Raw genomic sequence first — 14,341 nt, 5'->3', positions numbered from 1 at the left:
ACCCCCCCCTTAACCCCCTTTTGTGTCAGGACCCCCAGTTAGAGTAAGAAGAGTCTCCCCTACGAAATTTCTATGGTATAGAGTGAAAGTGCAAAAAGATCAGATTTCACGGTGGATTCTAGATTTCATGGTTCATGACACATTTTTCATGGCCATGAATTTGCTAGGGCCTTTGCAATAAGTATGCAAGTTTTGCTTTATAACTTTGAAAATATTTGCTCTGAATTTGTGAACCCAGCATGGGAATCGTCCCCATCTCCATCCCTCCCTTGCCCATCCAGAAGGACTATCAAAATCAGATGGGCCATGAAGGAATGTCACAATACAAACAACTGGTTAATGCACCTTGGAAATGCTATGTGCAAGGAAGCTTATTTTGGGGACTTGGAAGCTGAATAAAGGAAATAAAACAAAATTGCAGGAAAATTTTCCATCTCTCTTGACTGTTTTCACACTGACATGACTAGAGACTTTAAACTGAGGCAGAGTGCCTCAGGAGTTACCCCTAGGTCCACTATGAATTGAATTGACAGAACACTACAATTCTATGACATGCATCTGACGAAGTGGGTATACACCCATGAAAGCTTATGCTCCAATATGTCTGTTAGTCTATAAGGTGCCACAGGACTCTTTACCACTATAATTCTGTCACTCTTAGGATTGAGAACTCATTTGTGTATGTAAGTTTGCTTGCTTCAACCTCTAAATAACTCTCATTTCTTTTTCCTGGTTAATAAACCTTTAGATAGTTTATTACAGGTGTGACAGGGTTGGGCCAGATGGCTATAGGAGAGTAATAGAAGGCAGATATATTAGCCCCAGGTTAAGTAGGTCCCTTTTCCCTGGGTAAGGTAACAGGAAAGGTCCCAGAACAATCAGGAACCTTCTGGAGACAATTAAGACAGGCTGATTAGAACACCTGCAGCCAATCAAGAAGCTGCTAGAATCAATTACGGAAGACTAATCAGAGCACCTGGGTTTAAAAAGGAGTTCACTTCAGTTTGTGGTGTGCGTGTGAGGAGCTGGGAGCATGAGGCACTAGGAGCTGAGAGTAAGCAAGCGGACTGTTGGAGGACTGAGGAGTACAAGCATTATCAGACACCAGGAGGAAGGTCCGGGGGTGAGGATAAAGAAGGTGTTGGGAGGAGGCCATGGGGAAGTAGCCCAGGGAGTTGTAGCTGTCGCACAGCTGTTCCAGGAGGCACTCTAGACAGCTGCATTCCACAGGGCCCTGGGCTGGAACCCGGAGTAGAGGGCGGGCCCGGGTTCCCCACAAATCTTCCCAACTCCTGGTCAGACACAGGAGGAGTCGACCTGGACCGTGAGTTCAGAAAAACGGCCAAGCTGAGGGCTGCCGTGAAGCTCCAAGGCGAGCAAATCTGCCAATAAGCGCAAGACCCACCAAGGCAGAGCAGGAACTTTGTCACACAGGATTGGCTATAAGTATTGTCTGTTGTGTAAGATCTAGGGTACCAGTTGATCTGTGGTAAGTGCCTGGTCTCATGGAACTGGATGCAACCTAAAATTTGTGAGGTTTTTTTTGTGAAAGTGACCATTTATCACTAAGTCCAGATTGTCTGGGTGGCAAGATAGACCAGAGGGGACTGTCTGTAACTCCATGGTAAGCCTGTTATCTTGATCAAGGAGTTCATATTTGTTACTGGCTTGGTGAAATCTAATTATAGAACACATCACCAGCTTGGGGTGTCTCTCCTCTTCGGACAGACTGCCCTGAGGTAGGGACTCCCAGTCATGAGCCACTCCAGACGGTATGACAATCAGTTTGAGGGATTGTGAGGCCTATCTAGGAAATTAAATGGCAATATGCCAAAGTTTTGCTGTGGGGTTGTTGGTTACTGTAAATATGCTGATTAGAGGATGAAAAGGGATTTACAGGATGGTCTTCTTCATTTCTGTATTATTTAAGAATTGTCAACCTTATAGACAGGAATAGGTTCCCTTTTTCACAGATGTGAATATAAATCAAAATAAATATATACAATCAAACACATCGTTATTGATTGTTTCCAGGTTTAAAATCAGAAATCACACTTCCACCAAGGTATGAACCAACTAAACAAAATAAGCACAAAATGCAAACAATACGCCAACTGTCCAAAAAATCCTGTGGTGGTGTGCTGATGTTTGGTGGGGCAGGAAAGAAAAATACTTCCCTCCACTCTGTAGAGTGGTTGTTGAATTGCTCCACAAAGGTTACTGCAGCCCAATGGCCAGGACACTTGTGCAGCTTCTATGCAGGAAGGGTGTAGGAACAGAGATAGGAGGTTCCTTGTAACACCAGATTTTCTGGCCTCTCCTTATCATTGAACAGGGGGCTCATGCAGGAGAAGGCTCCATGCCACTCAGGGACTGCACATGGACTCTCCTTGGCTATGGAGAAGTGGACTGGATTTGCCCCTTAGTGATTCTAGGGTCAAATCAGTATCACCACTAGGTTTATTCTTCCCTAGTACATTCCAAGTCAGTGAAATCTTCTGGCTCTATAGCTAAAACTAAGTTGGTGCTGTCTTCTGCTGAGCAAACTGGAAGGGGTACAAACATGGAAATTCCTCCTTCTTTATCTGAAAATAAACAGATCAAGGTTTAAAAGTATATAGAAAAAGATACAGTAAGCAGGAAGAAATGAACAGCAGGCACAATTAAAACACAGCTCTAGCTGGCACCCCAGCAGTGTTAATGAAAGGTAATGAAAAACCCTATTGTCCTACCACACTGAGTCTCAGACTTCAGTCGGGATACTCTGGTGGCTAGGGTGCACTTCCATGTGGTCTGCAGATCTGTCAATGTTCAAAAAGAGATGCTTCCTGCTAACAGTAACCCAGTCCAGGACTCTCAGAGAATTATCAGTGGCTTTACTGACTAATTAAAATAAAACATAATTAGCACCTCTGTTAAGGCTGTATGGTTGTTTCATGTCTTTCTGTGACAGAAGTTTCTCTGGCATAAATTCAGTTAAGAGTGAAACCTGCATACCACAATCTATCAACTTTTATTTCAAAGAAAGAAAGAAAGAAAGAATAAAGTCTCCATGGGAAAAAGAATACAGTGATTATATCTGAACTGAACAATAAAATAGTAGATACTTCAGAGTTGCTTCTGCAACAAGCTAGCATTTCCTCATATATTTAAAGGTTCAGTACCCAGAGAGTAAATGAGTGAGTGAATGAATTAATCTCCTGACAGTAAAATAACTATATACACATCTATTCCTCATTGATTCAATAGCCATTTGAACAACTAGCTCTGTCAGACAAATTCTCTCTTGGGGGGGGGGGGGGAAATGTTGTTTTCTTAAAAAGAGAAGTGTTTGTTGTCACAGCTCAAACCGCATCTTCAACCACAACTGGAGTTTTTTCTTGGTTACCACAAGTGGTTTTGGAGGAAATGGAGTAACATCCTCCACAAGGACGATGAGGGAAACATGGTCCCCCTTACACTCTCCCATTTTTTTACTATACCATTCATGTCCTCTTTCAATGTGGCTACAATAATCATACATTCTCAATTCAGGTCTCCACCAATTATATTTATGTGGCAGCAACTATGATGATCTTGCTCTTCATATGTTGTGTCACTTAGATTCTATCTTCTCTGAGGTCTGAAAATGTGAGATCTGAGCAAAAAGACATTTATATTAAGATCTGCACTGGCCTTTGATTTTATTTGTTCTTGTGGCCAAATCACTTATCTCTTGGTCTGCTGGAAAAATTAAAAAACATTTCTCTGCCACATGTAGCAGTTACCTTGAACTCCTGTTTTAAAAAAATTACACTGCCATGTAGGGCTTTACCACATTTTGATAAAGTTCACTTTATCAATGGGAAAAAATGAAGTGAAGGGAAATTTGGCTGAATAAAAAAAAAATCCTCAATGAGTTTCCAACGGGATGTAATGGAAGTCACTTTGGGCATTTAAAACTAGACTTGACAAAGCATTTAAAATATTCTCTGAGTAGGTCTCTACCAAATTCACTATTTTTGTAAATTTCACAGTAATAGCATTTTAAAAATCTTCAGTTTCACGGTTTCAGATATTTAAATCTTAAATTTCACATTGTTGTAACGAACATTAATGTGTATTTTACAACAGCAAAATATAAACATGTAAAGCCCTTAAGAGTCCATGTTTCTCAAACTGGGGGTGCTGACCCAAACAGGAGTTGCAAGGCTATTGTAGACGGGTCACGATATTGCCATCTTTACTTCTGTGCCTTCAGAGCTAGGTGGCCGGAGAGCAGTGGCCACTGGCCGGCTGCCCAGCTCTGAAAGCAGCACTACTGCTAGCAGCAGCCCAAAAGTAAGGGTGGCAATACTATGACCCTGCCTCCCCACAATAGCCTTATGAATCCCTTTTGGGTTGGAATCCCCAGTGTTAGAAATGCTGTGTACTTTTGTATATTTTTACTCTATAGTATAGGGTACTTTTATAGGATAGAGTAAAAGTATGCAAAAGACCAGATTTCATGGGGGAGACCAGATTTTGTGATCTGTGATGTGTTTTTCATGGTGTGAATTTGGTAGGGCCCTATCTATGAGACAATGCAATGCAGGGAGACTGATTTTAATATTAAATAGGCTTCTCCATCTCTATTCTCTTTGTATGTTTTCTTTAATTTTATTTATAATTTCAGATTAATTATGACATTTAATTCACAACCAATGACAAGTCATAAAAGATTTTGTGGAAATTAATAACCAGAATTCATAGATCATATAAATATAGGGCTGGAATGGATCTTGAGAAATCATCAAATCCAGCCCTCTGCACTGTGACAGGACCAAGTAAACCTAGACCATCCCTGACAGGTGTTTGTCCAAGTTTTTCTCAAAAACTTCCAATGATGAGGATACTTCTTGGAAGACTATTCCAGATCTTAACTACCCTTTTAGTTAGAATGTTTTTTTCCTAATATCTAACCTAAATCTTCCTTGCTGCAAATTAAGCCCATTACTTCTTGTCCTACTTAGTTCCAACTGGCTCCTGTAGAGCTACTTACCTTAGAACTTTGTTGAGTGCGCGTTAAAAAAAATTAAATTAAATTACTCTCAGCAACCATTGCTTGGGGGATGTCCGTTATAGAGACAGTCAAGGTGCAATCTTTTTTGTGCGGTCTTTGGATCAAGACACCAGACCAGGCAATTTGGATCAAGATCACCAGCAGCTGTAAAGACATTAAAGACTATTAACATCTAGTCACTTACCTTAAACATCGTGTTCCTGAGTTCCAACATCTTACTTTTGGGACTAGTCTGAGGGCTCTCACCTTCGGGTCCCACTACTTCAGCTTCCACATCCCATGAACCCGTGGATCACCTGTGAAGACAAATGCATCTTAACCTCATTCCTGTTGGTTAATAAAACCTAGAGACAGCAAAGTATCTTGGGGTATTCTTTTGTTCTCTTTTGTTTAGTTATTGCAAAGGTTTTGGTTAGTTCAGGCCCGAGTTTTATACTCGCCTCTGTTAAACCACAACTCACTTGTTTGGTTATGGTTCATGATTTTTTTTCTGTTCCTGTTGTTACTTTCCTTAAATAAATCTGTTGTTGTTGTTTTGGAAAAATCCTCTCTCTTGTCCACTATACCACACAAGGGAGGTGGGAGGCATACCAACTTCTATCTAACCCCAGGTGATAGATCCTGAGGGGTGAAAACAGCCTGCTGCTGAAACCAGAATTGTAGCTGGCGTACTTACTCTGAGTTTCAGTTTAACAACTGGATATAAGCAGTGTTCCCTCTAATTTTTCCCACACATGTGAGGAACGAATTTTGTTAAGTGCACCAATATGGAGGTGATGTGTGACCTCCATATCGGTGCACATAACAAAATTCATGTGGTGGTGGTGGGGCCAAGGGGTTTGGAGTGTGGGAAGGGGCTCAGGGTTGGGGAAGAGGGTTGGGTTGGGGTGGGAGTTAAGGCTCCGACTGGGGGTGCAGGCTCTGGGGTAGGGGTGGATGAGGAGTTTGGGGTGCAGGCTGCCCTGGGGCTACGGCAGGGAGAGAGGACTCCCCCCAGCTCTCTCTCCTCACAGCAGCAGCTGGGCTGAGGGGAGAGGTGCCTCTCCCTGCTGTGGCAGCTCTAAGGGGAGGTGGGGGCACAGGGCAGCAGGATAGGCACCCTTCCCCCATCAGGTCGGGGCAGGGGCTGGGTTTGGGCAGGGAGCCAGGCTAGGCTGGGGCCAGAGGAGGGGTGCCTTTCTCCCAGCCACAACAGGTCAGGAGAAAGGCAGGTTCCCTGAGTGCCTGCACGGTGCTTAATAGGCTTACAGGGAACTTAGGATATAGAGTTGATTCCTGATGAACCCCCACTAGATACACCCTTCCAGTTTGTCAGTAAACCATTGCTAACTATTCTTTGAGTACAGTCTTTCAACCAGTTGTGCACCCACCTTATAGTAATGTCATCCACACCATATTTCCCAATTTGCCTATGAGAATGTTATGTGGGACTGTGTCAAATGCTTTACTAAATCAAGCGCTACCTTACCACAATCAAGATATTAATAGATACGTTTTGTTTACAAAAGTAAGTCCTCTAACAAGAAATAAAAAAATTACTAAAATTTCACATTTATAAAATAGGCCACAAAAATAATTGAACTTGCTCATATTGAAGAACGTATGTCATGGTGTTGTGATGGGCACTTTTATAAGTAGGTTCAAAAAACAAATACATTTGCATGACTCTAAGAACAGCCACCAGTTCCCCACAAATAGTGACAGAGTTGTAGTCACTGTCACCAGAGACCCACTCAGCTTGAATCTTAAGAGGACAAGGGAGAAATCCAGAACAAAACCCAGAAGAAACAGGAATAGAGCTTTTCAGGAAAAAAACCCAAAGGTTCAGAAGCCCATCTGGGCAATATATAGAACAGCAATCCCCCTAAGAGCTTTTCTCAGGAGCCTTGCAACCTCTTAAAACAGTAGCTCATAATTCTGGTTGGTGACTTAGCAGGAGGAGATTTATTTGGGACTGGGGAACAGCAGCTCTTTGTTGTTGGTGCTGCAAATGCCATCACAAGAGACAAAAAAGTGATTCCCTGGCCAATTATTGATATTTTCTATCCCACTACTATGACAATGCTGCAGGAACAGAAGAGCGTTTTGCATAAATAATGGGATTCACACAATGATAGTAATTTCCCCCCACCTACCTACTACAATTAAAACAGTAAGCAAGATCCTTTGGATGAGGACCCTATAATAACAGAAGTGGAATATCAGAATTTGAAGGATCTATGACAGTTCGGAATGATTGCTGGACAGGGGAAGAAATAACGCCAGTAGCACCAGGACTCTCGGGTGTGAGAGTGGATGGAGGAAATACAGGAAGTGAGGAACAGTCAATAGGAAGTGGGGAAAATGTGACAACAGTCAGGGTGAACAAGGGACAATACAAAAGATGAATCTGCCCAGGTTTTAATGGCCGGAGGTTTGTCAAATTTCCAGTACGTGGTCTGACCAGCAATAAAGCCAGGTTTATGAATTTATCTACAGTAGCTATTGGCTACAAAACAGTGCACTATTTGTAAGACAAAAAAAGCTTCCGTAGCTTGTAAAGTATTTCCATGTCTTATCATCTGTGTATATTTTCAGTCAATGTAATGCTGCCAACGTTCTAATAAGGGGCTTCCACTAAAATGTTTCTCTCAGCACGTGTCCAAAGGGTGCATAAGCTTACACAGAAGAGGGATGAGGAACTGCAGTATCTCTATAATAAAATTCCAGGATCATCACCTGTCTGCATCGCTCTGAAGCCTAGAATGTCTGTGCAGTCAGTGAGAAGTGAAGGAAATGAGCAGGGCTGAGGGCTCTTTTTGTTCAGAACATCACCAGGTTCAAACATCACTGGGATTCTCGGTTTGTTGCCGGCCATTTTTTAAGTTTTCAGCCATTTTGACTTTACCAATTAAACCCATGCAACAGCAAGGCATCTATCTATGCCATGCCATGTCCTAGGCCATTGTGAGACGAGAGATAACTCAACCAATTACAACTCTTACTCTACAGCTAATTTGCATGCAAAATGTAAATTATATGAAGGAGATTGCACAGATGGTGGATTATCATGCTACACCCAGGCAAGAGAAAAAGCACAGGCTTTCAGCTATGAGTTATTGAATAAGTCTTTGAAGGATCATGGCCTAAGCTATTTGTTTTTCCTTTTTAAATAAATTATTTTCCCGTAACCAAGACCCAGGTCATCTTCTCTTCCCCCAGAGATCTGCACTTCTCATGCATTGATCTCAATCTCTCCACATCAGAGGCTCAGGACTTTCCACAATACTATGCCTCCCTCACATTCCCAGACACCATGATAGGCTCTCTTAAATTTGTTTTTTTGTGGTTTCCCCCCAAGCCTGCTCAGCTCATTTTTAATGCAAGAAATGAATTATTAGGAAAGGTTGATTTAACATTATCCAGGCAGGTGCCAAACTCCAACAGAGAGGGGGAAGCTGACATAATATTCCCTTAAAAAGCCAAGAAAATTTTAACTAGGGGCTCTCATTGATACCTGCTTTCATCTAAGCCGTAGTGGAGGATTGACTGTTTCCCCTTTGCAGTTGGGGGCTATGTGAATTGGTTTAAAGTGAGCCTATAGTTGTCTTAAGCCTCCATCTCACCAAGACACCCCACCCCTGCAATAAAGAGGGAGAAGAAGTCCAATTGATAAAACTACTGACTTTGTGTATCCGTTTTATGACAATCTCTAATAGCTGGCCCACAGAGAACCCAAAGCATCTACTGCCATTAGCACTAGCTAAGAGGAAAATTCCTTTGCCTCAAATGGCCTGTGTTTCAGAGTCTAACATCCCATTATCCTACTTCCTGCTCTCCACAAGTGTGATTTATTATAGATTGTAATAGCCTCTCTACATTTAGGGATGTATACATTTCCCAATAAAATCCTATTTTACCCACACTACAACTTTGGTTTGGGAAATTAGATTGGCTTGAAAATTTGCCAGATGTATGCTGAAAAGAGAATTTTCCTACATCGAAAGAAAAAAATTCATAGGATTTTTAAGTTACAGGTCACTACAAAATTACCTTGAATTAAATTTTTGACTTCTATCTAATGTTCCTTTTCTCCCTTTCACTCAAAACCAATACCCCTTCAAATACTCCATAAAGTTAAACCTCCTTGAAAAGTCATACACCAATTATAGATAATGAAAATAGTTTACAACTAAGAAAATGTATCAATGATTTTTTTTTAGTGGATAGTTCTTGATGCAATCACACTCCAGTTAATTTTAATGGGACTTAAGGATCAAATCTCTCTTCCTTGCTCCTTGGAGTTGTTGGGTTTTTGCTGTTGTTGTTGTGAATGCTATTGGCATCAGTGGGAGCAAAATCAGGCACCCTGGGTTTGATTTACAGAGAAGCTGAACTTCCGCAGCAATTGTTGACTTCAGAGAGAGTTGCCCAATCAGGCCCCAAACCTATGTGTGAATGTTACCTGCAAAAAGAAAAGGAGTACTTGTGGCACCTTAGAGACTAACAAATTTTCCACTCTATACGGCTAAATTCAGTGCCTTGCATAATGACAGGTTTCAGAGTAGCAGCCGTGTTAGTCTGTATTCGCAAAAAGAAAAGGAGTACTTGTGGCACCTTAGAGACTAACAAATTTTTAAGAAAAAATATTCCACTCTATACAGCTAAATTTGTTAGTCTCTAAGGTGCCACAAGTACTCCTTTTCTTTTTGCGAATACAGACTAACACGGCTGCTACTCTGAAACCTGTTACCTGCAACTGTCACATTGCAGATTAGAACCAACATAAGGCTATTTCTATAGCAGAGACCTAATACAGAGCTTCATTAGAAGTGGCAGAAGTCATCAGCAACCCAGGTTCCCACCCCCCATACTCTCCCAGGCCGTTTGCAACCCAGGCTCCTCCCTATCCCTTGACATCCCGGGGGGCATTTGCAACCAGGCTTTCCACACACCCCCCCCCATTTGCAATCAGGTTCTACCATCCCCTAACTCCTCCCCAATCCCAGTTCCTCCATCCCTTGGCCCCTCCCCCCAGCCATTCACAACCCAGGGCTTCCTCATCCCCAGGCCATTTGCAACCCAGGCTTCCCCCAGGCCATTCACGACATAGGGCTTCTTCATCAAAAACCAGTTAACATTCAAAAACCAGTTGGAGAACACTTCACTCTCTCTGGTCACTCGATTACAGACCTAAGAGTGACTATCCTTCAACAAAAAAGCTTCAAAAACAGACTCCAACGAGAGACTGCTGAATTGGAATTAATTTGCAAACTGGATACAATTATCTTAGGCTTGAATAGAGACTGGGAATGGATGAGTCATTACACAAAGTAAAACTATTTCCCCATGGTATTTCTCCCTCCCACCCCACCCCCCACTGTTCCTCTGATGTTCTTGTTAACTGCTGGAATTAGCCTACCTTGCTTGTCACCATGAAAGGTTTTCCTCCTTCCCCCCCCCTGCTGTGGGTGATGGCTTATCTTAAGTGATCACTCTCCTTACAGTGTGTATGATAAACCCATTGTTTCATGTTCTCTGTGTGTGTGTGTGTACACATCTCTCCTCTGTTTTTTCCACCAAATGCATCCGATGAAGTGAGCTGTAGCTCACGAAAGCTTATGCTCTAATAAATTGGTTAGTCTCTAAGGTGCCACAAGTCCTCCTTTTCTTTTTGAGGATACAGACTAACACGGCTGCTACTCTGAAGCCTCTCATCCCCTAGTGATTCTCAACCCAGGCTCCCCCAACCCTTGCCCCCTCCCCCGCAGGCCATTCGCCCCACCAGTCCCCTCTCCCATACCTTCTGCCACCACGCCCCCATCGCTGGCTCCCCAGCCTATTCACAAACCAGGCTCCCCCCATCCCTTGGCCCCCACAGGCCGCTCACAACTCCGGGCTCGCCCCGCCATTTCCACCCCAGGCTACCCCACCATCTGTGCACCCACCCAGGCATTAGCAACGCGGCAGGCTCCCCGCCCAACTCAGCCCAGCGGCATCCCTGCAAGCGCTTTAGTCCCCCCAGCAAGAGCCCGGCCCCGGCCCCGCTCGGCCGGCCGCTCCCGCCCGCCGCACAGGCAGAGCAGGTCGGAGCAGGCGGCGGGCAGGTATTTAAGGCGAAGGTGAGGGCGGCGCCGCTCACTAGCGGCACCGGCTCCCAGCCAGCCAGGGGCGGCCCAGCACAGGCGCTGCAGGCGGGGCCGGGCTCCGTCAGCGTGTGGCGGCGGCGGCGGCGCCGCAAGTCCCGGCCTCCCCTCTCGCTCCGGTGCCGTGTGGTCTCGCCCGCCCCCGCTGCCATGTTGGATTGTGCGGCCGTGGGAGCCGGGGCGAAGTTGGAAGTTTAGTGCTGCTCCGAGCGGCTGGGGGCGATCGGGCCGCGGGAGCCGGGGCTGGCCCGCCCCGTCGCTGGGCTGCCGGGCGCCGCCAGCTGCCCCCCCCCCCCACCCCGAGGAGAGGAGGCTCCGCGATGCAGGCGCTGTGAGGCCGCTGGGCCAGGGGACGCGGACGGCGAGAGCAACGCGGAGCCCCGGGGGCCGGCCCCGGCCATGAGCAGCAGCAGCCAGCAGCAGCCCCCGCCGCCGCGGAGGGTCTGCAACGTGGGCTCGCTGCTCCTCACCCCGCAGGAGAACGAGAGCCTCTTCGGCTTCCTGGGCAAGAAATGCGTGGTGAGTCCCGGGCGGCGAGGGCAGAGCGCGGCCCGGGGCAGCAGCCCCTGGGGAGGAGCCGAGCGCAGGGCGGGGTCGTTCACCCACCCCGAGAGGGGCCCGGCCCTGCCCGGTGGGCTCCCTGTGCTGGGTGGGGGCAGTTCCCTGCCGCGGCCTTTCGCCGGGCCCCTTGGGTGAGGCGGCCGAGGTGCTCCCCCGTGTCCCAGGGCGCTGGCCCGAGGGGGCCCCGGGACAGCGCGCTCCCTGGGCGGCCCGGTGTCTCGTCCAGAGCGGCCCGGTGCCCTACTCGGGGGGGGGGGGTTCCTGCCTCCCGCGGGGAGAACAGGGGGAAGGGGCGTGAGGAATGAATGAAGCTGGGGCGAGGGGCCGCCGCCGCCGCCCCTGCGCGACCCGCCTCCTCGGGCGCTGCGCTGCGCTGCGGAGGTGCTGGGCGCTTCTTGCCTCTCCCTGGGCTCTTGAAGTAGGAAACGCCGCTGCTCTGCTTCCCCCAGCAGAGCACGGAGGGCTTGTTTCCCCGAAATTCTCCGCCAGGCCTCGCCCTCTCCCCCCCGCCCCCCCATGGCTCCTGGGATGCTGCCATGCGCAATGGAGCCAGCGTCTGCGCCTGCTGGTTCTGGAGCACTCGGGAGTTGGGCCAGATTCAGGGACTTCAGCTGCTGAGGAGCTGGGAATGTCATTATGGGAGAGGGGCAGGGGTATTCATTTCACTGGCCTGGGTAGTGCAGATCTGCTCAGACCTGCTTTTCCAGCCGCTGGTCTCCGAATGCTGTGGGCAGCTCAGTTCCTCCTCCCCGCTCCCTCTACCTGCTACCGAGTACTTCTGTGGGTATGTGTGACGAGGGTTTGCCCAGTATGCAGTGCAGCTAATCTCTGACTTGGTGTGAGAGCTAGTCAACAATAGAGCTATTGCAGCATCCGGTAGAAAAGTTTAATCAGTTGACAAGGTTGAACAAATCTGGCCAGATTGCACCTGCAGTAGGACAAAGCTGAATTCAGAAAGCTACAGGAAAACTGTTAGCAGAGTTGGGTCTAACTTGTTTTTAGCTTGTCTGGCCACATGAATTTGTTAGCCTGAACAATGGATTCAGACTTGCAGATACAGTAACTCCATTGCTGCGTTCATCCAAAAACACAATAAAAAGATTTTAAAAGCCATTCATATACCTGGTCCTAGCCACCTTCATTAGTTTCAGGTTTCTTAAATGACATCTTGTATTCTAAAGATAGAGGATAAGCTGCTTTGGGGCTGCAAAAATGGAAAAATTACTGTTCAGATCTTTGCCAAAGAGGACTCGTATCTATGGAATACTCTTCATAATTTTTGAAGATTTTCAGAATCAGCCCTTGTTAATCTGGTATAAAACTCCTTGATAGGCTACAACATAGTATGGTACATTGACTCGATGCTGTTCTTTGTTTGTCATGTGCCTAGAACATCAGTAATAGGCACCTAATATTTTTATAATTTATATTATATTTTTATTGTATGTATGGTTTATATTATAATTTAATACTCATTTTTAAATAGTGTATCATGCACAAGTCTTAGCAGAAGTCACAAAGGTTAGTCTGTATTCGCAAAAAGAAAAGGAGTACTTGTGGCACCTTAGAGACTAACAAATTTATTAGAGCATAAGCTTTCGTGAGCTACAGCTCACTTCATCGGATGCACGCAGGATGTCAGTGCCGATGGCAGCTCTTCTGGGTTGATTTTGTAAACCATGATGGCCAAACAACACTGGATTTATCCCATCTTTTCTTAGATTCTACTCATATTTGTGGCATACTCTGAATCTTGTTGTTTAATTTGGTTGAACATTTTAGGAATTCAAGAAAGATTATGCTTTTATTATGGTCTGAGTAGTAGGACTGCCTAGAAAACAGGAGTTACATTTTGCAAAAACAATTGAGGTTTCAGCATTTGTTTTTGTTCTGTATCAGAATGAAAACTAGGCCTAAATTTTTTTTGTAGAAAAAATCAGACTCCACCCTGGAATAGCCAATAGTCCAGTGGTTAGGGCACTGACCTGGGATAATAGTCTTGAATATGGGTCTCCTGCTGTAAATTAGGCAGAGCAGGCACTTGAACCTGGGTTTCCCACACCCAATTGAGTTCCCTAACCTTTAGGCTCTGTGTGCATGTTTTTTGCTGGTTGTGACCAGAAATTCCATCCTGGATGTGCAAGGCATTTTTGACAAAAAGTTTGTCAAAGCAATACATTTCCACAGAATTTTAGTTTTGACAAATCAGCATTTTCTGATGAAAAAATGTTTCATCTAAAAATTCCCAACTAGCTCTACTGACCACACAGCACACTCCAGTTTGCAATTAGATCACCTTAATTATTGTTGTAGGGACCTGTAACTAAAGTCTGCCTTGGGAGTCTTCTGGATTAGAGTCTTCAGATATCTTGAGCGTAGTGCTCTGGGGGCATTAGGATCATCCAGTATTCCACAACCATCATCCTTAATGCTTCCGCCTCTTGTATCATTCTCTCAAATTGCTGTGCTATGATCTATATGACAGATGAAACATAAGGCAGAGGCTAGAGTACTGGTGACCTGACAGGCTTCAACATCAGAGTATTTAAAGTTGTGTGCTGTGCTGATGCATGCTTTCTTCTCTGTAACATACATTGTATTTCTTCACTTTTCT

At 45.4% G+C, this 14,341-nt stretch overlaps 1 protein-coding gene and 1 long non-coding RNA gene across 4 annotated transcripts in view; one reads left to right on the top strand and one right to left on the bottom strand.

Annotated features, from left to right (window-relative positions):
• Positions 1 to 1,327: 1,327 nt before the first annotated feature.
• On the bottom strand, positions 1,328 to 13,246 carry LOC119859413. 3 transcript variants are annotated; one of them, XR_006275399.1, is made up of 3 exons: positions 12,423 to 13,246; positions 5,261 to 5,337; positions 1,328 to 5,185 (listed from the first exon to the last, which is right to left on the bottom strand). It is a non-coding gene; the product is annotated as an uncharacterized LOC119859413 (long non-coding RNA). The 3 variants fall into 3 exon arrangements; XR_006275398.1 differs by lacking the exon at positions 12,423 to 13,246 and having other exon boundaries at positions 1,328 to 2,585; positions 2,733 to 5,185; positions 5,261 to 5,916; XR_006275397.1 differs by lacking the exon at positions 12,423 to 13,246 and having other exon boundaries at positions 1,328 to 3,637; positions 5,021 to 5,185; positions 5,261 to 5,916.
• WASL (WASP like actin nucleation promoting factor) overlaps positions 11,263 to 14,341 on the top strand; it is an 86,234-nt gene continuing 83,155 nt past the window's right edge. The window contains exon 1 of the mRNA XM_038411514.2: positions 11,263 to 11,685. Within this exon, the coding sequence (XP_038267442.1) occupies positions 11,566 to 11,685 (120 nt within the window). The 5' untranslated portion in view covers positions 11,263 to 11,565. The remainder of the gene's footprint in view (positions 11,686 to 14,341) is intronic.

The sequence above is a fragment of the Dermochelys coriacea genome, chromosome 1 (assembly GCF_009764565.3).
Source record: "Dermochelys coriacea isolate rDerCor1 chromosome 1, rDerCor1.pri.v4, whole genome shotgun sequence".
NCBI lineage: Eukaryota > Metazoa > Chordata > Testudines > Dermochelyidae > Dermochelys > Dermochelys coriacea.
This window is presented reverse-complemented; position numbering and strand designations above follow the sequence as displayed.